The sequence below is a fragment of the Taudactylus pleione genome, unplaced genomic scaffold (genome assembly GCF_031769625.1).
Source record: "Taudactylus pleione unplaced genomic scaffold, aTauple2 ptg000095l, whole genome shotgun sequence".
Lineage (NCBI taxonomy): Eukaryota > Metazoa > Chordata > Amphibia > Anura > Myobatrachidae > Taudactylus > Taudactylus pleione.
This window is the reverse complement of record NW_028284497.1, coordinates 27,863,377-27,887,454: the sequence shown is the minus strand read 5'-3', so window position 1 is coordinate 27,887,454 and position 24,078 is coordinate 27,863,377. Positions and strand designations below refer to the sequence as shown.

General features: G+C 43.4%; 1 protein-coding gene across 2 annotated transcripts in view; it reads right to left on the bottom strand.

Annotated features, from left to right (window-relative positions):
* FANCC (FA complementation group C) overlaps positions 1 to 24,078 on the bottom strand; it is a 290,830-nt gene that overhangs the window by 253,661 nt on the left and 13,091 nt on the right. For both annotated transcript variants that reach the window (XM_088470282.1, XM_088470283.1), the window contains exon 3: positions 3,718 to 3,802. In XM_088470282.1, coding sequence (XP_088326408.1) covers positions 3,718 to 3,802 — 85 coding nt within the window. The remainder of the gene's footprint in view (positions 1 to 3,717; positions 3,803 to 24,078) is intronic.

The window sequence follows — 24,078 nt, the reverse complement described above, 5'->3', positions numbered from 1 at the left end:
TTTCTCTTATGCTACCAAGATTAATGTATCTATATCAAGTGGATTGGTTGGAATGTTCATTAGATTTAGAATCTCGAGCAAAAAAGTTATATTCTATTTGGCTTCCTTATATACATAGGTTGCCTTCTCACCCTAAGGAATTTCTTAGAAAGGCAGTTAGTTTTACCACAAGATACAAATTGGATGTACTTTCTACGGCAGGGGTGGGGAACCTCAGGCCCGGGGGCCGTATAAGGCCCGTGGAATCATTTGGTCTGGCCCTCGGAGCTTTTTTCTGTTAGACTCATCTGGCTAGCAGGGTGTCCAGAATGGCACCCTGCAGCCAGAATCTATGCAGCAGTGCCGCCTGGAGCTTCCTTAGGACGCTTCAGATGTCACACTGTTGCCCTTACAGCTCCCCGAAGCATCCTCAGGATGCTTCGGGCATTGCTGTAATCACCGGCGATTGTCGTCCCGCCCCATGTGACGTTACATGGAGGAGGCGTGGCCTGCACCGGGCTCGCAAATAATGTTATATATATCAAAATGGCCATTAGCAGAAAAAAAGTTATCCACCCCTGATCTACGGGATCACCCCCATTTTAGTAATTTTAGATTATTTCTGTAATGAACAGATGTTAATCTAACATTTTATGTTATAGATACATTACTAGTATTTTATGTTGAAAATATTGTTTTTCTTTGTATTCTAATCCACCCCTCCCATAATAACTTAACTACTTCGAATTATTACCATTCCATGTATATTAATAGTGAAATAGTGTTATCTTGTGCTACGATTTTGCAACCATTTATGTGTTTATTGTTTTCTTTTTTGATCAATAAACACAATTTAAAAATAGAAAAGTGAACCTAACAAAGTCAGCATTGGGTGTTTCTGCATGTATATATGTATGTTTATATTATTGCAAACAGAAAGCCAAATTAAATAGTCCAGAATTCTGTAATTTGCATAATTATTAATACAGGTTGAGTCTCCCATATCCAAATATTCCGAAATACGGAATATTCCGAAATACGTAATAATTTTGGCATGACTGAGATAATAAAACCTTTGATTTTTGATGGTTCAATATACACAAACTTTGTCTAAAGCACAAATTATTTAAAATATGGTATAAAATTACCTTCAGGCTGTGTGTATAGGGTGTAAATGAAACATAAATTTATTTCATGTATGTACACAAACGTTGCTTGAGCCACAAAATTATTGAAAATATTGTATAAAATGAGCTGCAGGCTATGTGTATAAGATGTATATAACACATAAATGCATTCTGTGTGTATATTGGGGTCCCATTCCCAAGATATTTCATTATGATATGCAATTATTCCAAAATACGGAATATTCCGTTATCCAAAATCCCCCTGGTCCCAAGCATTTTGGATATGGGAGACTCAACCTGTATTTACTTTCTAAACTAAGAATAAAAAATTCTGTTACAGAAAACAACAACCTTAAACCATGCACTGGTGAAGCTTTATCCAAATTATGTTTTCATAGGAATATACAGAGGAACTGCAAAATGTCTCAGAGGTAAGCCATAAACAGCTGTTGGGATAAAAAGTCCTTTGCGGGTGCTTGGCAGCCTTCTGTAAAGTTATAAAATACATTATCAGTCCACATTATGGAGGTGAGGATCTGTGGGATGCCTTCCAAGAAGTTTGATTTTAGAACTATTAACTGAAGTAATTGAAAAGATACAATTTCCTGTAAAGGAATTCTGGTTGTCTTGGATTTCATTAATTTTCTTCTCCATTAGCAATCTATGCCTGTAAACGAGATAGAAATTACCCGGTCATAACTGCTAATACCGGCTCATTTAACTGACCTCTATGGTTTCATCAGGTGTTTAAGCATGTAATAATGATGTAAAGCAGCCTTATGTAATAAATGTCCAGCAGTCTGTAGGTCTGTTCTACCCTCCTGCTGGCACCATCTCTATAGATCACTGGCATTTGGTGGCTTTCAACAGCCATTTATTCCTTCTTTTCATTTTTAATACATGTTTTTATGATGTCTGAGGTACACACATACATCAATCTGCACAGGATCAATACAGAGAATCTCACTATGTTGTATAATATTCTATAGGAGAAGGGATATTTGTTCAGTTTGATTCTCTTCCACTGTCCACTTTGGTCAATTAGAATTTATTATGTAGGAAACTTTGCAAATCACAGCCTATTTTTTTTTTTTTTTTTTTTTAAGAGTAGACATTTAAACAATATGATTATGATTTCCTGCTTCACAATGAGAAAATAAGTCGACCACTACACCACAGTAGTAAAATCAGTTTTAACTACTTTCTCTGCTACCCACACACATAATGCATGTTCAGCATAACAGAGCAGGGAATATGTTAAGATTAGTGTAATTAAAGGAAAAAGGGGGTAGGGTGGGCCTCTGAACTTTCTGAATAATATAAAAAAGAATAAAGACCACAAGCGTTTACACTACTCTATTTCTTTAAGGGGAAAAAAAAGGATAAAATCCAGCTGGTTGAGACACCAGGAAAGTGGCTGCAGATTGACGTTGTGTAAAAATAGCACTGGGATGATGTAAAGGGTGACACATAGAAATGAACCATCTGTCTTAAAGAAGAAAAAAAACAAGGAGAAATAGCAAGGGGAATTCAGGCAAAATCATTTTGTGGTTAAAGTCACCAAATGGATGTGTTCTTTGCCATCTGCCATAGAATACACCATAAAACTAGACGTTCTACCCCAGGTGGTTAAATATCAACTGGAAATAACGGCCCTGCGTTCCAGTTTCACTGTATTCGGATCACCCAATCGCTGCAGATAGCGCACATTTGTGCCATAGTGTAGTGAAATGACAGTTGTGGCATCACTAGGTATACACTTAGCTTGTTTCAGCTTGTGGAATTTCAGGAGAAATCTCACAAGGTCTTATACTGCCATGTTAGCAACTAGCAGCAGTTTACACAATCTTCATGAATGAAGGCAAGATGAGCCATCAAGAGTCTCCTCTTACTAATCAAGTAAGCAATCAAACAATTCTATAAACTAGGTAACCTTTCAAGGTAAGTAGATAAAATAACCTTTAGCTGTCTTCTGCAATAAACATAGGCTAGAAGGCTTTTTCTGTCACCAAGAGATCTATTCACCATTGGGGGCCAGATGGCACCGATATTTATAAATATATAAGCATCCAACTTGCCGCCAGTTGCAGCGGTGGATATTTAATGTTTGAAGCAATTCAGCATTGCTCCAGTGCAAGGAAAGCTGCTCCCAAAACACTGCTACCGAAGTAGCAGATCCCTAACACTGCTACCGAAGTAGCAGATCCCCAACACTGCTACCGAAGTAGCAGTGTTGCTTAGCCCTTACTATCTGGCCCACTGCGCATGCATGACCTAAGTTCACATCTGCGCACGGCTGCCGGTCTCTCACTGAGGACCAACCACAGATCTCCGTCCCATAAGAAGCAGAGGGGCTCAGGTAATCAACTCCATCTGAAAAGGATGTTGGTTCCCGCAAGCAAACTCCGAAAAAGTATAGTTTTCGGAGTTTGCTTAATACTAAGCGTCCCCATCGTGCCCCTTATAATGAATGGGCCTGTTCCAAAAAAAAAAAAAAAACATGCAGAAACTATCATTTTCTGAATCTGTATGGAGCCCATTAGTCATGATAAATAAGCCCCCAAATGAGATGGAAATAAAAAGTGGCTACAGGCAATCGTTATGTACCTACCATGCCCAATAACAGAGGGGTTCCAGCACAGACGTCCCAGCAGCTGACCAATAGTAGGGAATTTTTCAATAGCTGTGTTCGGCCCCTGCAAAAATGAATACTTGATGAATATCAGATTAAATTGGATTGAATTTACTCTAATGGGATTCAGATCCCAGCAGAAGTTGAAAACGAATGAAATACAACTACTGTAATCACCGATGATTGCTCAACTTAGCAACCTAAGCTATGAATAAACTATAAAGTCTTGTAGCTTGGTCATTTAGATGAATTCACAATAATGTACCTAAAATTGTCTATGTTTTCAGAATGGGCTCTTGAAGGTGGAAGACATTTTCTACCCAGGTTAAAGAAGAACTAGTATCATGCTTGACACCTAATCCAGAGCTAGCACTCTACAATCATTACCCACCTTAGAGCAACACATAAGTCCTAGGTCACACACCAACTGACACTAAAGAAGTAATCAAATAGCAATGCAAAGATCCATCCTCCGAGTACCAAACTTAAAACTAAAATGCCTAAGCATTTTCGACCCTTATTAAATGACATAAGTGGTACTGTATGTATACAGTACAGAATAAGTTATCTCCTCCACTGATCCCAGTATGAGCTCTAATCCATCTCATCAAAGTAGTCCTTGCAAAAATCCAGGTAAACTCACTTATACCCTTTAAATAACCTAAAATCTATTCATAATCATCCACCATAAATTAATGTACTAATTAAGTTTTATACAGGCAAAGTATTTGTTAATAAAAATATATATTCCCTAGGGCGCTGAGTGTTCAGCCAATCATCACAGTTGTTTCAAATGAGACTGTGACCTACAAAGAAAGTTTTATTAATATTTTATTCTAATAAGCCTTACTTATGACATTAGCCCGCAGGCTCACAGTCTTCTTTTTATGTGTTTTTAATTGGCATAATTGCTGAATAATTATTGCATCTATGTAACACTCTTGGTTTTGCCATTTCAATATAACCAAGCTATGACAAGCGCTATTATTTGATTTTGAGAAGGAATTATTAACCCTAGAATCAGCAGTTTGGAGCTGATGCTAAGTAGAACACAAATCCATTTGTAGTGTGTACATTGCATATTTTGCTCTGTGTATGTCCTGGAACCAAGCGTACACAAATACAGGGTATGTAGTGTCATAAGCACAGGACGCATCCTCACTTGCGACTGAAGCGGCATAACTCTGTTGTAAGGGGACATTTTCACGTAGGATAAGTTCAGTGAGGAAATGTCAATTTAATTATGGGCTATGCAGAGTTGTGCATACATGTAGTTATGCCTGCTTCAGATGAATTCTTTTCATCTAGTGTAGGGCTGGTGCTGATAATGATGATGGGTATGAAACCAATCGTTTATATAGAGGTGGTCTAGCTGCATATATGCGTACAACTTTGCACATGAGTAAATATACGCAACTGGTTCCAACACAGAATTCGGAAACAATAACATCAGACTTGAATTCAACTCTGTATCAGCTCCTTGGTGTTTACAACCTCATGATTTCTCAAAAACAGTTGACATACATATAACTCTATATTCTTGCTCCAACTACTATTATTACTGTAACAGTCGTACCCTAGAAATTATTAATAAAATTTTTTAAAGTTAAAAAGTTACACTAAACTAGCTACAGTACATATGGAACAGGGTTATATATTAAATGCAAACTACGTACAACTCTGATTCAGGCCCATAGTCACTAGTTGGTGGCTATTAATCAAGTAGTGAAAAATAGAAAAAAAGAGAAGAAAGGGATGAAAATATACACCGCACCAGGGTATCAAGAAATTCCAATTAAATATTGATTGAATATAAGGTCAGAATTTGACCGGTAAAAACTACAAAATGTTGTCTAATATAATGACACAATGTCACAAAAGATATTAATAATGCTGGGCATACACAGCCAGATAAAATGTGTCACGGCCAGGGTATTTCAGCATGGCGCTAGGCGAGTGTTAACTGTGAGGTCATTGTGGCGCGGGCTGTCTGGTGTCTGGCGGGGGGCTTTGGCTGCGCGCGTTGTTGTGCGGGCCTGTTGTCACTCTGCGCTGGTAAGGCCTGGCGGCGTCTCCATTCCGTTTGGCATGGGCGCCGCCATCTTGCCTTCTGGCCATGTGATGTGGCTGGCCAATCCTGGTGAGTCACATGTTCCCTCCGGCCAGTAACAGCACGGCATGGGGTATTTAGGAAGGGTCCGTGCCTTCCTTCTTTGCCAGTGCAACGTGTATCTCAGCCTAGCTGAGAGGGAGTTCTCTGTGCTTATCCTGTTCCTGTGAATTCGCTGTCTGCCAGTCTGCCTGTCAACTCCTAGCTTCCACTGGACTGCCCCGCTTCCTCCATCACCCTTGCCCATACCTGAGTGCCTGAGCCTGCTGACATCCTGCGCTTCAGATCACTACCTGCATTCCTGGCTTGATTATTTTCAGTTCACTACCTGCATACCTGGCTTGATTATTTTCAGTTTCACTACCTGCACAGCTCTAATTGTTTCTACTTGGACATTAACCCTTTTACTCCCACCACAGAACTCTTGTGCACATTTATATATTCCTGGACTTTTATTTACTGCCACATTATATGTCTACTCAAGCACTTATTAAAAATCCTAGTTTTATTTTCAAATCTGCTTCTGTGATCGCTCCTGCTACCACTCCGGGTCCACAAACAACCCAGAACATAACAGTTTGCACTGGCGCCATGGAGCCGGCAACGGATCAGGAGTCAGGAGTGGATTTGTTCCGGTGCATTTCTGGTCGTTTAGAAAATCTGGAAAACATGCAGCATCAGATGGCTCAATTTCTGCAAGAGATGTCCAAGCGACAGGATAGTTTGCAAACTTCCTTTTCTACCCCTGAAGTACCAGCATCTACATCCGCATCAGCGTCTGGGAATACAGGAGGCAGATCATCTCCCCGCTTACATCTTCCTTTACCAAGTAAATTTGACGGCAATCCTAAACTCTGCCGAGGATTCCTAAATCAGTGTGACATACATTTTACCCTGCAGCCTGACAACTTTCTAACTGCAAGAACTAAAGTAGCTTATATAGTCTCTCTGTTATCTGGCCAGGCCTTGGAATGGGCTTCCCCACTCTGGGAGCGCTCAGAACCGCTGCTGGATAATTATGCAGGCTTTGTGTCATCCTTCAGGAGGATTTTCGATGAACCTGGGCGTACTGTATCAGCATCATCAAACATCATGACACTGAGACAAGGGGTCCGTCCTGTCAGTCAATATGCCGTGCAATTTCAAATTTTAGCATCAGAGCTCAAATGGAATAAGGAAGCCCTCACCTCGACCTTCTGGCATGGGTTGTCAGACTGACTAAAGGATGATCTAGTCACTCGAGAGCTTCCTCCTAATCTGAACGACATGATTTCGTTGTGTATCAAAGTTGACCTACGCTTCAGGGAACGTCAGGCTGAAAAAAACAGAACTGACCGGCAAAGGTCATTTACCCCCTCCATTTCTACCCGTCCCATTCCTTCTCCTACTGAAGAGGAGCCTATGCAGGTGAATCATACACACCTCTCCAAAGAAGAACGTCAGAGAAGAATGCAAAAGAACCTCTGTCTGTACTGCGGACAGTCCGGTCACCTGCTGATCTCCTGCCCCCGTAAACCGGGAAATGCCAAATCCTAACTGACCCTGAAGACATCAAGTTAGGAGTTATGAACCAGTCTCCAAAATTTAAAGTTTTCACGATTACCCTAGCCTTGGATCTTAAACCCAAACCTGTCTTTGCTACTGCTCTACTTGACTGGGGAGCAGCCGGAAATTTCATAACGTCTAGTTTCATAGATAAATTTCAGATTCCATCTTTGTCTCTCAACCATGCCATCTCTCTGACCTCTATAGACGGACGTCCTCTAACTAACGGGATAGTCACCAAAGAGACTCAACCAGTATTGGTCCGAATTGGGGCACTTCATTCTGAGTCCTTAAAATTCCTGGTGATATATCAGAGGCCTCTCAAGAAATTGTTCTTGGTCTACCCTGGTTACATCAACATAATCCCAGGATTGATTGGAGTTCTATGCAGATTCTGTCATGGGGTATGGACTGTCAGAAATCCTGTCTTCCAAAAATTCGACCTGTGAGAAAGACAGTTCCATTAGTTTCTTCTGCCATTCCCAAGGAATATCAGATGTTCGCCGACGTGTTCTCTGAGCAACTAGCAAATATCGTACCCCCTCATAGGGAATGGGACTGTCCAATTGAATTGATACCTGACAAGATACCACCTCGTGGTCGTACCTATCCGCTGTCCTTGCCTGAGACTCAAGCCATGACCGAGTACATCCGGGACAACCTGGCAAAGGGGTTCATTCGCCCCTCTACTTCACCTGCCGGAGCTGGGTTTTTCTTCGTTGGCAAGAAGGACAGTGGTCTAAGACCATGTATCGATTATCGAGGCCTTAATGACATTACTGTAAAGAATCGATACCCTCTTCCCCTGATTACTGAGTTGTTTGATAGGGTCAAGGGCTCTGTCATTTTTTCTAAATTAGATCTGAGAGGGGCTTACAACCTCATTCGTATCCGAGCTGGCGATGAATGGAAGACCGCTTTTAATACTAGAGATGGACATTTCGAGTATTTAGTAATGCCTTTTGGATTGTGTAACGCCCCTGCTGTCTTTCAAAGTTTCGTTAATGAGATTTTCCGGGATCTGTTATATGTTTCGGTTGTTGTCTATCTGGATGACATACTGACTTTTTCACCCTCTGCGGCTAAACATCAAGAACATGTTAAAGAAGTTCTGACCCGTTTGAGAGAAAACCACCTTTACTGCAAACTGGAGAAGTGCATCTCTGGAGTGCCCAGTGTACCTTTTCTCGGCTATGTAATATCTGGCTCCAGTTTAGAAATGGACCCCAAGACGGTACAAGCAATTCTGGATTGGATCCGACCTCAGACACTGAAGGCCATCCAGAGATTGTTGGGCTTCGCCAATTATTATAGATGCTTCATTAAGGGATTTTCTACACTGCTTGCTCCCATTACAGCCTTGACCCGCAAAGGTGCTAATCCTGCCCAATGGTCACCTGAGTCTGCCTTTCATCTTCTAAAACAGACCTTTATCTCAGCACCAGTTCTTCGACAACCAGATCTGGACAGGCCTTTTTTGTTGGAAGTAGACGCATCATCTGAAGCTGTGGGAGCAGTCTTGTCTCAACATTATGAGGACAACCGAGTCCATCCGTGTGGGTTCTTTTCTAAAAAATTCTCACCTGCCGAAAGGAACTACGCCATAGGTGAGCAAGAACTACTAGCTGTAAAGTTGGCGTTGAAGGAATGGAGATATTTGCTAGAAGGCGCCAAGTTTCTATTTACTGTATTTACGGACCATAGAAATCTCCTATTTCTCAAAAACCTCCAATGTGTGAGTCCTCGTTTGGCCCGCGGGGCAATATTCTTTGCCAGGTTTCAGTTCACCCTGACCTTCCGGTCTGGAGCACTTAATCAGAAGGCTGATGCCCTATCGAGATCTCTCCTCTGTGATGATCAATCTGAAAATCAAAACAATACCCCTGTCTTGAAATCAAGAGTTTTCGCCGCATTACAAGTTCAGCCTCCTACGGGAAAATCATTTGTGGCCCCGGAATTAAGGAAGCAGCTTCTCACTTGGGCACATTCCTCTCGCTTCACAGGGCACTCAGGCACTCGGAAGACCTTGGAGTTCCTGAAAAGACACTATTGGTGGCCATCTATAAAGGCAGATATAATGGAGTTCATCTCTTCCTGCTCCTCCTGTGCCCAGCATAAATCATTATGACAAGCTCCAGCTGGGGAATTGCTTCCATTACCTACTCCATCACGTCCATGGACGCATCTCTCCTTGGATTTCGTCACAGACCTGCCAGTCTCTCAAGGTTTCAACACTATCTGGGTTGTAATAGACCGATTTTCGAAGATGGTCCACTATATACCGTTGAAGAAGTTACCTTCTGCCCCTGACCTGACACAGTTGTTTGTCCAACACATATTTCGTCTACATGGCCTTCCTGCTGAAATTGTCTCTGACCGTGGTGTGCAGTTTACTGCAAAATTCTGGAGGGCTTTGTGTTCTGTTCTTCAAGTGAAGTTAAACTTTTCCACGGCCTACCATCCGCAAAGCAACGGCTCCACCGAGAGAGTTAATCAAGATCTAGAGACTTTCTTAAGAATTTTTGTCATCTTCCCAGGACAATTGGGCTGCCTTGCTGCCGTGGGCTGAGTTTGCACATAATGTTTCCTACAACTCGTCAACTAACCAAACGCCATTTTAGGTTGTATATGGCCTTCATCCTCGTGTTCCCGAATTCCGAAGCCTGCCTGTTTTTGATGTTCCGGCCGTGGAGGACACGGTGCAGAATTTTGCTGCCATCTGGACTCAAGTACGGTCTGATTTGTTGAAGGCATCCTCTCGCTATAAGACCCAGGCCGATAGAAAGTGTAGAATAGTTCCACGCATGCAAGTTGGAAGCCAGGTCTGGTTGTCCACCCGGAATCTTCGTCTGAGGGTTCCTTCTATGAAATTTGCACCACGCTTCATTGGTTCCTTCTCCATAACAGAAGTCATTAATCCAGTGGCCTATCGTCTACAGTTATCCCCATACCTAAAAATCCCTAATTCCTTCCATATTTCCTTATTGAAGCCCCTGGTCCTGAATAAGTTGTGCTCTACCTGCTTCTCCTCGAGTCCAGACGGAGAGAGGAGTTGAGTTTGAGGTCGCCCAGATCTTGGACTCTCGTCTACGCAGAGGTCATCTACAGTATTTGCTGGACTGGAAAGGTTACGGTCCAGAGGAACGTTGCTGGACCGATGCTCGTGATGTCCACGCTCATCAGGAGATTCCATTCTGCTCATCCGGAGAAGCATGGTGAGTGTCCTGAGGCCACCCCAAAAGGGGGGGGTACAGTCACGGCCAGGGTATTTCAGAATGGCGCTAGGCGAGTGTTACCTGTGAGGTCATTCTGGCGCGGGCTGTCTGGTGGCGGAGCTGGTGTCTGGCGGGGGGCTTTGGCTGCGCGCGTTGTTGTGCGGGCCTGTTGTCACTCTGCGCTGGTAAGGCCTGGCGTTTGGCATGGGCGCCGCCATCTTGCCTTCTGGCCGTGTGATGCGGCTGGCCAATCCTGGTGAGTCACATGTTCCCTCCGGCCAGTAACAGCACGGCATGGGGTATTTAGGAAGGGTCAGTGCCTTCCTTCTTTGCCAGTGCAACGTGTATCTCAGCCTAGCTGAGAGGGAGTTCTCTGCGCTTATCCTGTTCCTGTGAATTCGCTGTCTGCCAGTCTGCCTGTCAGCTCCTAGCTCCCACTGGAGTACCCCGCTTCCTCCATCACCCTTGCCCATACCTGAGTGCCTGAGCCTGCTGACATCCTACGCTTCAGTTCACTACCTGCATACCTGGCTTGATTATTTTCAGTTTCACTACCTGCACACCTGGACAGCTCTAATTGTTTCTACTTGGACATTAACCCTTTTACTCCCACCACAGAACTCTTGTGCACATTTATATATTCTTGGACTTTTATTTACTGCCACATTATAGGTCTACTCAAGCACTTATTAAAAATCCTAGTTTTATTTTCAAATCTGCTTCTGTGATCGCTCCTGCTACCACCCCAGGTCCACAAACAACCCAGAACATATCAAAATGCCTGTCAGACCGACAGACATTTTATCTGGCCGGCTGCCAGCCGCAGATGTCGCCGGCATACACTGTGAGATTTCTTTCACAGTGTATTCGGCAGACATCCGCGCTCCGCCCCCGGGGTAGGAGACAATTCCCTGTTCCTTCCGTAGGAAGGAACACAGGAAATGTCTGTCGGTAGCAGCTGGGCATACACTGCCCGATGCGGCCGACACTTTACCGGGAAATATCGCATCGGACGGGCATGCCGGACAATCCGGCATGCCTGACCGAGCAATATTTAACCCTCGGTCGCCCCCCCACATGCTACAATTATCTGGGCGATCCGCCGATATCAGGCGGATCGCCCCGATAATTGTAGCATGTATGGCCAGCATAAGGGTGCACCCTAGGAGCAGATAAATAATCTGCAAACAAAAAGAAAAGAAACAGAACTCCCAATAGGTGGGGCACACCTTAAAACATCTAAAACATAACTTTTATTAAGTCAGAATAAAAAGTCTCTGGACAACGAGCAAAAAATTATGTATAGATATACATCAGACAGACAAACAATTATGGACAAAACAACAGTGAAAGTATTGTATGTCAAATAGGTGTATTACGTGCATGTGGAGATAACTCAGTGTATATCCACTTAAGGTGAATATTGGCGACAATATACTAAACAAACATATAAACCAATTAGGGTGAAACAACACAAATTAAAATGCACCATTTGGTAGACCTAGTTCAGCATTATTGCATAATCTAATAATTAATGAGGCGTCCCTCAATATACTGGGAAGGCAAGAACAATTGCTGTATAACAACTAGAAAGGAAATATAGAGATGTGCACTTAGATAATGTGAGGTCTGCTTTCACCAGTCATGTGAACATCAGACTTGTGATGAGAGCCCCGCGTACTGGCACATGAAAAATACTAGCAGGCTGTTTCTACTGCCAGCGCTGACTACGAGTCTCAGCCCCTGTTGCTAGGCAGCGCAAGAGCCTAACACCCCGCAGCAGCTGGTGAGAGAACAGCGAGGTAGAAAAAGATACCTGTCAGAAGAGATTCCCAGTGATGTCTCGGTCTAAAGGTGCAGGGGGTCCCCTGTGCGCACAGAGGTACCCCGTGAGCAGTGCCTGACGCGCGTTTCGCCAGGGGCTTTCTCAAAGGACAGTATCTAAGTGCACATCTCTATATTTCCTTTCTAGTTATTATACAGCAATTGTTCTTGCCTTCCCAGTATATTGAGGGACGCCTCATTAATTATTAGATTATGCAATTATGCTGAACTAGGTCTACCAAATGGTGCATTTTAATTTGTGTTGTTTCACCCTAATTGGTTTATATGTTTGTTTAGTACAGTCAGGTCATAAATATTGGGACATTGACAGAATTTTCATATTTTGGCCTCTATTCACCACCACAATGGCTTTGAAATGAAACAAACAAGATGTGCTTTAACTGCAGACTTTCAGATTTAATTTGAGGGTAATTACATCCAAATCAGGTGAACGGTGTAGGAATTACAATGGTTTCTATATGTGCCTCCCACTATTTAAGGGGCCAAAAGTAATGGGACAAACTAAACAATCCTAAATCTAACTTTCAATTTTTAATACTTTGTTGCAAATCCTTTGCAGGCAATTACAGCCTGAAGTCTAGAACGCATAGACATCACCAGACACTGGGTTTCATCCCTGGTGATGCTCTGCCAGGCCTCTACTGCAAATGTCTTCAGTTCCTGCTTGTTCTTGGGGCATTTTCCCTTCAGTTTTGTCTTCATCAAGTGAAATGCATGCTCAATCGGATTCAGGTCAGGGGATTGACTTGGCCATTGCATAACATTCCACTTTTTAGCCTTAAAAAACTCTTTGGTTGCTTTTGCAGTATGCTTCAGGTCATTGTCCATCTGCACTGTGAAACGCCATCCAATGAGTTCTGAAGCATTTGACTGAATATGAACATTTAATATTGCTCGAAACACTTCAGAATTCATTCTGCTGCCTTTGTCAGCAGACACATCATCAATAAATACAAGGGAACCAGTTCCATTGGCAGCCATACATGCCCACGCCACAACACTACCACCACCATGCTTCACTGATGAGGTGGTATGTTTTGCATCATGAGCAGTTCCTTCCCTTCTCCATACTCTTCTCTTCCCATCACTCTGGTACAAGTTGATCTTTGTCTCATCTGTCCATAGGATGTTGTTCCAGAACTGTAATGGCTTTTTTAGATGTTGTTTGGCAAACTCTAATCTGGTCTTCCTGTTTTTGTATCTCACCAATGGTTTACATCTTGTGGTGAACCCTCTATATCCACTCTTGTGAAGTCTTCTCTTGATTGCTGATTTTGACACATATACACCTACCTCCTAGAGAGTGTTCTTGATTTGGCCAACTGTTGTGAAGGGGTTTTTCTTCACCAAGGAAATCATTCTTCTGTCATTCACCACAGTTGTTTTCCGTGGTCTTCCGGGTCTTTTGGTGTTGCTGAGCTCTCCGATGCGTTCTTTCTTTTTAAGAATGTTCCAAACAGTTGATTTGGCCACACCTAATGTTTTTGCTATCTCTCTGATGGGTTTGTTTTGATTTTTCAGCCTAATGATGGCTTGCTTCACTGATAGTGACAGCTCTTTGGATCTCATATTGAGAGTCGACAGCAACTGATTCCAAATGCAAATGTCAGACCTAGAATCAACTCCAGACCTTTTACCTGCTTAATTGATAATGAAATAATGAGGGAATAGCCCACACCTGTCCATGAAATAGCTTTTGACTTGATAGTCCCATTACTTTTGGCCCCTTAAAAGTGGGAGGCACATATAGAAACTGCTGTAATTCCTACACCGTTCACCTGATTTGGATGTAATTACCCTCAAATGAAATCTGAAAGTCTGCAGGTAAAGCACATCTTGTTTGTTTCTCAAAGCCATTGTGGTGGTGAATAGAGGCAAAAACATGAAAATTCTGTCAATGTCCCAATATTTATGCACCTGATTGTATATTGTCGCCGATATTCACCTTAAGTGGATATACACTGAGTTATCTCCACATGCACGTAATACAGCTATTTGACATACAATACTTTCACTGTTGTTTTGTCTATAATTGTTTGTCTGATGTATAGATATACATAATTTTTTGCTCGTTGTCCAGAGACTTTTTTTATTCTGACTTAATAAAAGTTATGTTTTAGATGTTTTAAGGTGTGCCCCACCTATTGGGAGTTCTGTTCCTTTTCTTTTTGTTTGCACTAGTTGGTAGCTGCAAGAATTGTTCTTTATGGACGTCTGTTATTAGGTGTCCGGTGAATGTAATGAACTCTGGGTCTCCTTGTAGGTGAGCCACTGCGCAGCATATACTGTGCCTGACAGCGAGGTATACACTGCCCATGAAGTAGGAATTCTCAGGCTGCCGCTTGGCAATATACGAGGAGATTAAGAGATCATTATATTGCATCAGACACTGCTTCATTTTAAAGTTCTGAAACTGTGATTTTTAGGTTCTTCTTTGTCTTTCTTATCATCCTCCTCATGGGGGCAGTATGCATATGCTTCCTCTTCCTGACATATTTTCAACCTTTTTTTTTTATTATCGCCCTGATTGCGCTTTTTGGTACTTTCAGCTAACTATTAATTTCATTTATAACCATTACCTAATCTGTGCAGGTTCTAATTTCAGTTGCCAGCTCCTTCATCAGTTAAATTAATTTGCGCAGTTTTATCCAAATGAAACTAATTATCAACAAGTACCCTGGTTCCTGAAAGTGTTATCTAAACAAGAGGATTTTGAGAATCTGCCTGCTGAATTCTTCCTGAACCTGTATCACTACTGAGATTGAGCAAGTGGACTTGGTTCTACAGAAATTTTTTGGGAATCGCAGCCTGGGATCACCATCGCAACCATCGAATGCGACGGTTGCTCCTTTGGTCAGGCTGCGGAGGCTTACCGGTCACTTGCGAGGCCAAGAAATCAATGTCCACCGATGCAGACCCTGGCGTCGTACCTCTTGGAAAAGGCAGGCAATATGACCCCGTTTCCGGGAACTGTGGCCAGCCATGCACCTGCTCCACCCCCAAACGCTGCAGGACCCGTTCTGCATATGCGCAGAACAGGTACTGCATATGCACAGACTCCAAAACATCGGAGATGCACACTAACCATTGGGTTAGCGTACATCTCTGAATCAGGCCCTATATGAAGAATGCTGGGACCACAATGGGTTCTAATTTGGTGACAGTGATTTGGAAGAAATTTCACCCATGACCCTGTTGCCAGTTCACTGGTTGTACTTCTTTGGACCACTTTTGGTAGGTACTAACCACTGCATACCAGGAACACCCCACAAGACCTGCCATTTTGCAGATGCTCTGACCCAGTCATCTAGCCATCACAATTTGGTCCTTGTTAAAGTCTCTCAGATCCTTATGATTGCCCATTGTTCTGGCTTCCAACACATCAACTTCATGAACTGAGTGTTCATCTGTTGACTAATGTATCCCACCCCTTGACAAGTGCCATTGTAACAAGATAATCAGTGTTATTCACCTCAACTGTCAGTTTGTTTTAATGTTATGGCCATGTGCTGCCTAAACAACACTGTGTCAGCATCCGGTACCAGGAAGTTATCAAACCCATTCTTTCAATAAGGTTGCGAGGTGGAGCTGCTGCAAATTGGACTTGTTCCAGCACAAACCACAGATGCTCGATTGGACAGATATCTAGTGATTTTGGAGACCAGGGCAACAACTTGAAATCTTTATCATGTTCCTCAAACCATTTTCAAACAATCAGTGCAGCATGGCAAGGCGCATTATCCTGCTGAAAGGGTACACTTTAATTAGAGTATACCTGGTCCTCAAGAACATTTTTGTAGGCGATACTCATATAATTAACGTTCATACAACTTACAAGACCCAGGGATTCCCAGCATAACATTAATATTCCACCGGCTTATTTTCTTTCCACAATGCATCCAGACGCCATAGATTCCACAGGCAAATGACATACACGTACCCAGTTGTCTACATGATGCAACAGAAAAAGGGATTCTTAGGACCAGGAAGCTTGCTTGGGTTTCCTCCAGGTGCTCTGGTAGGTTGTCTCCTTACAAAAATGAACCCTAGTGTGTATGTGTGTAAGCATGTGATACAGAATATAGATTGTAAGCTCCACTGGGGCAGGGACTGATGTGAACGGCCAAATATTCTCTATAAATAAATATTCTATATAAATAACTGGTAGTAAATAAATAATTAATGTAATTTGCTTTATTTACGGAGTCAATGTTTTGGCTCATGTTTGACAGTAATTTGATAGGTTGGGTCAGAATGTAGTTTTTTCAGAATAGTAATAATCACTGCTGATTTAAATTGTGCCAACAGATTTAGAATTGGGAGGGGACAGTTTCTATCTCAATTCCTAATTGCAGATTAAGAACAAAGCTGCCCAGTATTTGCCTATTTGCAAATGCAGGCACTATTTTCCCTAAGTCAAAAGAAAATAAAAAAATAAGCATTTGTATCCTCATTGCAACATGGTTTCTCCAAGTGCAAATCTGCTTCGAACTGTATTCGAGGCGAAGGGTCTGTCAAGTCATAAGGGGAAGACATGCCAAAAATGTGACAATTCCAAATATGTCCAGCTACATCTTTGCCAATCGTGCTACAAACGTGTGCACGCATCGCGCCATGCGATTACCCGCAGCAGCATATGGTATGCTATGGCATGTACTGCGATCACACCATGCAATCCTATGGAGGCGTGGGTACAAACGCAGTGCGCATATCCGCTCGCAGGCAAACGCCTTGCACCATGCGTTGCGTGATTTACTCCGTACAAAGCAACGATGTAGCAGGACACATATGTAGGCTGAAACTAAGTCTCTGTAGCGGCTCAAAAAACGTTGATCACTGCCAGGTCCATCCAGTCATTGGTCATTTGATCCTGGTATCAGAACATTGTTTTATTTACAGTGGGAGGCATGAGAGGACTCACAAACCGGGGTCTTAGTCTGTCTTATTTGACCTGACTGTCATATGCAGGTGGGCTGCAGCTCTCCTGGCCTTCTGCAGTGTTCCTGCTCTCCTGTTTGTTTTCATTTCCTGGACTACATGGACGCAACTATGTTGGATGCAGTCAGGTGAATGACCCATCCAGTCAGATTATGAATGCTGTGCTCACATGATCCCTGCATCCAATGACAACCAAGCGAGCCCTACTTAAACCAGCATCTGAGACTCAGGACCTGATTCAGACCCGCTCGCTAAGGCGTGATTGCTCGCTCTGAGCGATTTTCGCCCATCTGCGCATGCCTATAATTCGCAGTGCTCATGCGCAAGCCATTCGTTGCGATCTGATTTTGGTAGCTCGTAAGCCACTATCAGGACGCTACTTTGAGTGACAGATAGTGCCGTTTGTGGGTTGTAACAGGGGAAGGTGCTTGTGAACGGGGGAGTGGATGTGCGAACGCTGGTGTATCTGGCCGCCAAAACGCCATTTAAAGGGCGTGCATAATTAGCAAAGTAGCGGCATTGTACATGTCACCTGCATGTATTTCAGCCAGCGCTGATCGCTGTGCTTGCGGAAGGCTAAGACAACCCCAAGGACTGCGAGCAGCTCTGATGGCTCACGATGGTCCAGATTAATCCTTAATTTCCCGGAGATTACGTGTGTTGCGAGTGGCAAGGGGGCGTCTTCAAACATTTGCTGCGAGCGCACTTCCTTACGCGATGCAGTGCGAGCGCTTAATTTAAATATCCGGCCCCTTTTTGCCAGCAAGTGATCGCATCTTGTGAGCGGGTCTGAATGAGCTCCTCAATCCTTGTCAAAACATCAAGGAACAATGTTCCTCTGTGAGCTCTCTCTAGTGTATGTCTCCTGACATCGAACTGCTGCCTAAATCTGGGCTCCTGCCTCTGGGAACTGTTAGCTGACACCATCCTGCTGCCTCATCCATTCTGCAGTATATCTCCACCTTCCAGTGTCCAGTCTGCATATTTCAAGCCTGTGTGTAGCACTGCTGCAATTCTCTGTCTTTAATTTGGTCCAGTCTGTGATCAGCTTCCTCTGGTTCCAGTCTGCTATACTCCTCCAGTGCCACTACGGTTCGAGTCTGCTATCCTCCTCTGATTCTAGTCCGGTTCAAGTCTGCTATACTCTTTCCGGTTCAAACCTTATCCATTCCGGTTTCGAGTCCGGTTCAGTCTGCAACTCTACAGCCTGGGTCATTCATTCCGGTTTCCAGCCCGGTCCAGCCTTCATACTGTATCTTCACTCAGACCAGTTCCAGCCTGTGTTCCTGCTACAGTATCCTGTTTATATCATAGATTGTTATTGTGCTTCCAAGTGCCAAATCTTCAGACTGCTACCATCAGTGACTTCAAGCAAGTCTTCTGTTAAAACTTGCTTGCTCATTGCAGGTTCAAGTGGACTATTGCTATAATTGATACTTCAGTGAACTTTATATCCATTACTGTCTTTCTAACTGACTACAGCTCCAATACCTTTCTATGGACTCTGTGTATGTTACCATCAGTGTGATCATATATTGTGGTTGTGTCTGGAGGGTCCTCTCTCTTAGTGTAAAGGGCCGTGCAGAGTCCCCAGTGGTACAACGTCTTCTCATGTCCTAGTATTTGGCTACTGATATCATTTGGTCTTTGACTTTCTGTTATCCTAGTGTCATGCTCTGTGTCGAAAGAAGTCACTTTGGGTACAAAGCCCGCAGCATCTAAAAAACGCCACTTTGGGTACAAAACCCGCAGCACCCATTGACGCACACCAGTGTACTTTGTCCATATTACCGTGACACATCTCAGTGTACTATATCTGGAGTTCGACGCAATATTATGTACACAAGACTCATCACGAGCCTAAGACGTCACAGTCTAGCTGGATTTACCTCTACACTTTTGACACAGGATTCCCGCCTCGTCTTACCGGGTGAACCCTGGTGACTCAGACCCAGGTTTCCGTCTATTGAGGATAACTCAGCATCATCTAACTGGTGTCCTGCTTGTTGTGGAGTTCATGCACTAATACCAGTCGTCCCACTCCTACTACGCTGCTACATTCGTGTCACAGATTAATGTTCTTATCGTTGTGGACTTTGTTCTGATTCTACCCATCGTTCCCAACTCTCCGCTGTTTGTTCAATAAAACGTTGTGTTCTTTCAAAAGCTACTAAGATTTTAGACTTAATTCTCCTATGAGAAAACGCTATCTAAAACCTCCTCAGTTCTTGCTACCACAGTCTCAGCCCGCAGGGTCTGATTAATCACAGGAGGCCAACTTTCCTAGAGTCGTGACAATTCCCTTCACTTGTTTCTAGGAGCACGCTTGGGGTTTACCAGTGGACGCTAACTTCTTTGATGACACCAGTCCACTTCCTATAATTAGTGCTAATTCATGAATAAACACCTGATACATTCACCAAGAATCCAAGTATCACTCCACAGGTAGTGCCTCTGATCTAAACCTCAAGTTCACGACAAGGAACAAATAATTCCTATAAAGCTTTAAAAAAGCTTTTGCACTGTGAGTGCATTATTTGGCTTGTGGTTTTTGCTATTTTATATTTAAAACATTACTTTGCTGTAGAATGTTATATATACTGATGGTAGTATGCTAGGTGGTAGTTACTTGGTCAACAGTTGAAGCCATAGTTCTTGTACCCGCCCTTACAGTATTATAAAGAGGTGTTACCAACTCTGGGCCTGATTCAGAGATGTACCTTCATCCGAGGATGAACGTACATCTCCGATGTTTAGGGGCCTACGTCTGCGCTGAAACCGTTCTGCGCAATATGCAGAATGGGTCCATTAATCTCGCTCACAGACCCCCCCAAGCAGCAGCACGTTTGGTGGGCAGAGCCATGGCGTGCCTGGTCGCTGTTCCTGGAAACGTGTTGCATCTGTTTTCCAGGAGGGACGAGGCCAGGGTCTACGTTGGCGGACACAGATTCCTGTCCTTTTGCGTGACCAGACACCGGCCAGGCTGCAGGAAGCTTCAGCTCCTGCAGCCTGACCAAAGGAGCAAACCGTCGCGATGGTGATCCCAGCCTGTGACTTCTGCATTTGCATCTCAGATGTACAGATTTGCACAGCAGTTTGTGTGCAGCTCTGCAAATCCTTCCATCTCTGAATCAGGCCCTCTGTCAGCAGCCCTGTACAAACCTATATGCGAAGGCAAACAACCCATAGAAGAGTCAAGGAGAGGATCTAGTGAGACCATAAGCAAAAGTAAAACAGTTTACGTTTGTTTAGACATTTACAAAGTATTCTCGACATACTGGAATGTCAGAATATTTTAATTATTTCAGCAATTTCAATAGTTTTTAAACTCTTTAAAGACCCAGATTGCTGTCCGTTATGGTCATATTTTTTGAGCATATAATAATCCGTACCTAAGTGATTACTAACAGCTGTACTCATATTTTCTGTGTCTATGGAAGACAGTCTACTGTCCAGTAAAATGGCCAGAAGCCACTAGAGAAGAGTCCAGGTGATTACAGATCCAACACAAGCAATATGAAGCTCCGTGTTGTTACTAAAGCCTGAGACACAAAAGGTTTCTCTATTATCTGTGCCATCCCAGTAAAGGCACAGCATGCCATAACACTGTGCCTGAGAGATATAAACGCTGGGTACCTTTTCTAGTGGTTGGTGGAGAAGCCAGAGAACACTGTATAAGTGGTCATTAGTAGGTAAACTCCAATGGGTACACAGACTGGTAAAAGGTAATAAGGGACACAGGCTGGTAAAGTTTGTGAAGGGGACATAGGCTGGTAAGTGGTATAATGGAGGGCAAAGGTTGGCAATTAGTGTGATAGAGGTCAGGAACTTAATGTGCAAACTTATTTGGAGTAGTTATATGCTGTTCAATGTTGGGAATGATATTCTGTAATCTGACAAAATATTTTTGTGTGGCTCACAATTTGTTTGTAACAAATTTACTGGCTCCCACACTTTTAAGCATTGAGCCTAAAGCTGGGTACACATTATAAGATTTTGCCCAACAATACTAACTACTACACCGATTCAGACTGACCAAAATGATCCTGAAAACTTTGATATACAACGAACACAGGGCCTGATTCAGAGCTGTATGTTCATCCTAGAATGAACGCACATCTCCGATAGTTAGTGGTTTGCACCTACACAGGACCCGTTCTGCGCATGTGCAGAAGGGGTCCTGCGATCTTGCTTGCACACCCTTCAAGTCGCAGTATGATTGACATACTGCGGCATTTGGGAGTGTGCCTGATCGCCGTTCCCAAAAACAGAGGCGTGCCGCCTCCGTTCCCTGGGAGGGACGAGGCCAGGGTCTGCGTCGGCGGACGCAGATTCCTGGCCTCTTGTGTGACCAGGCACCGGCCAGGCTGTGGGAAGCTTCAGCTCCCACAGCCTGACCAAAGGAGCAGCCATCGCGACCATAGGTCGTGATGGTGATCCCAACCTGCGAGTCGCAGTGCTGGGATCGCAAATGCACCAAGGAGGTGTCTGACACCTCCTTCTGCATTTGCATATGAGATGGACCAATTTGCACAGTTGCTTGTGTGCGGCTCTGCAAATCTGTCCATCTCTGAATCAGGCCCACACTACCTAATAATCATTCTGTTCCAAACTATCCATTCTATTCCAAATCGTCTTGGGTCTGTATGGGAATGCTAATTAATTAACAGACATCGGGCCGAAGGACGTACACACTGCACTTTCTGAATGATACCAAAATAAAGGGACCATGTGAACAGCACTCACTATACCGGGAGCCAATCCGACAGTGTTTAGACAACCATTGGGCCCTAGTGCTGCGTGCACAATACACAATTACAGCATCTGCCCTATCTGATAGATATAGCCATGTAATGCCGAGAATTGCATAGAGTGTACTCAGTTTGGGCCTGGGAAGTGCTATATAGAGTGCTGCATTCATGAAATTAGCAGTTGATGGGACAGTCTATTGGTATTCAAACCTTTTCACTCATGTCAGCAGCTGTTGTGGCATTTTGTCGTTGCCACAACGTTAAAACGCTGGCAACGGCACTGCATCTTGCACCACTCACAACCTGCTCTAAACCCGAATTAGCACTATTTTGCTCAGAGTCCTATGGGGCTGCAAGCACTTTTGTGTGAGCTCAGGCTGCCATAAAGTGAGGCAGTTGCAGCGATGACTCGCACCTGCGAGATCATCACGGCTAATTGAATTAACTCCTTTGACAGCCAGAAATTAACCACTTGCCTGGCATGGTCGTATCAGATACGACCATACCAGACTGGGCTTTCCCTGGCATGGTCGTATCTGATACGACCAGTCAAAAAAGCTCTATGGGCGACTGCTGGAAAATCATTTTCTAGCAGCCGCGAATCACAGAGGGACCTCCTGGTCCTTCTGCACACTTTGCCCCTCCCCGTGGGCCGATCACTGCAGTGATCGGCCAGCCCAGCGCCGGCGAACCCACCCCCCCCTGGCGGCTGCCAAGAGGACAGGGTAGAGAAGACAGCGCTGTCCTTCTCTCCTTCCTCCGGCAGTTAGCAGCAGCCTAGCGGCTGCTGACAGGGCAGAGAAGGCAGCGCTAACAGCGCTGTCCTTCTCTCCCTACTCCGGCTTGCAGCAGCGGCTGCTGACATGGAAGGTAGTGCTGTTAGCGCTGTCTTTCCCTCACTCCACCTCCTCTATCAGCAGCCTCTTCCCCATTGACTATAATCCCACCCCCATGAATAAATCAGAGCCCTGGCCATAATATATATGTGTGTGTGTATGATATATATATATATATATATATATATATATATATATATATACACACATACATATACACACACGTATATAGATGACAGCCCCCAAACGATGTTAAGGAAACATCGGTAGCTGTGGTCACAATCGTTGTTTCTATCGATGGCCAACTGTACTATATAACATAAAAATTGCCATTTTTATGGTATACAGCGCTTAAAAAATTTTTTTTGTTTTTTTAGAAAATCGTGTTGGATGAGTTTTAAAAAGCTGTTCCTGACCTAATTCAATCATAAAAAAACCGACAATTTCGGAGCGATTTTTGGTCAGTTAAGTGGTTAAATGTATGAAACTATTTAAGAATAGCTAGTACAGTCTTATTATAGATTTCATCTAAAAGTCAATAGAAAAACTTCAATGCATTGAAAAATGGAGCCTTGCAATGGGAACAACCAAGCAGATCAAACTTCTACTCTGCCAGGTTCCTTGTTTTTGAGCCCTTTGATAATTATGAATATAAAAGTAAACTCAATGCTGAAAGATGCTGAATTTGAAATTACATAGGTTGTGTTTTTCCGGTGATTGACAACATAATAGTCTGCTTATGTCACTGAACTGAATTAAGCAACATCAAATATGGTATCTAAAACAAGGTATAGCACTGGCATATCTATAATAGGTGCAGGGTGTGCGGTCTTATGAGACCAACACTGCACAAACTGCTACCTTTGAATTGGCAGCCTGTGCCATTTTCCCGGAGATATTGCACATGCCAGGATCCGTATCACTTCTGGTATTGTATGGTATGGTAGTAACTGCGACACTCTCTGCATTTGAAAGGATGTAGAAATCTGTATGATTATGTTTTTGTCCAGTATATAACTGATTGGGAAACTATCTTATGAGGAAAGTGAGAAACATAATAAAATGTAATAGACAGCCAACATAATTTGTTTTTGTTTTTT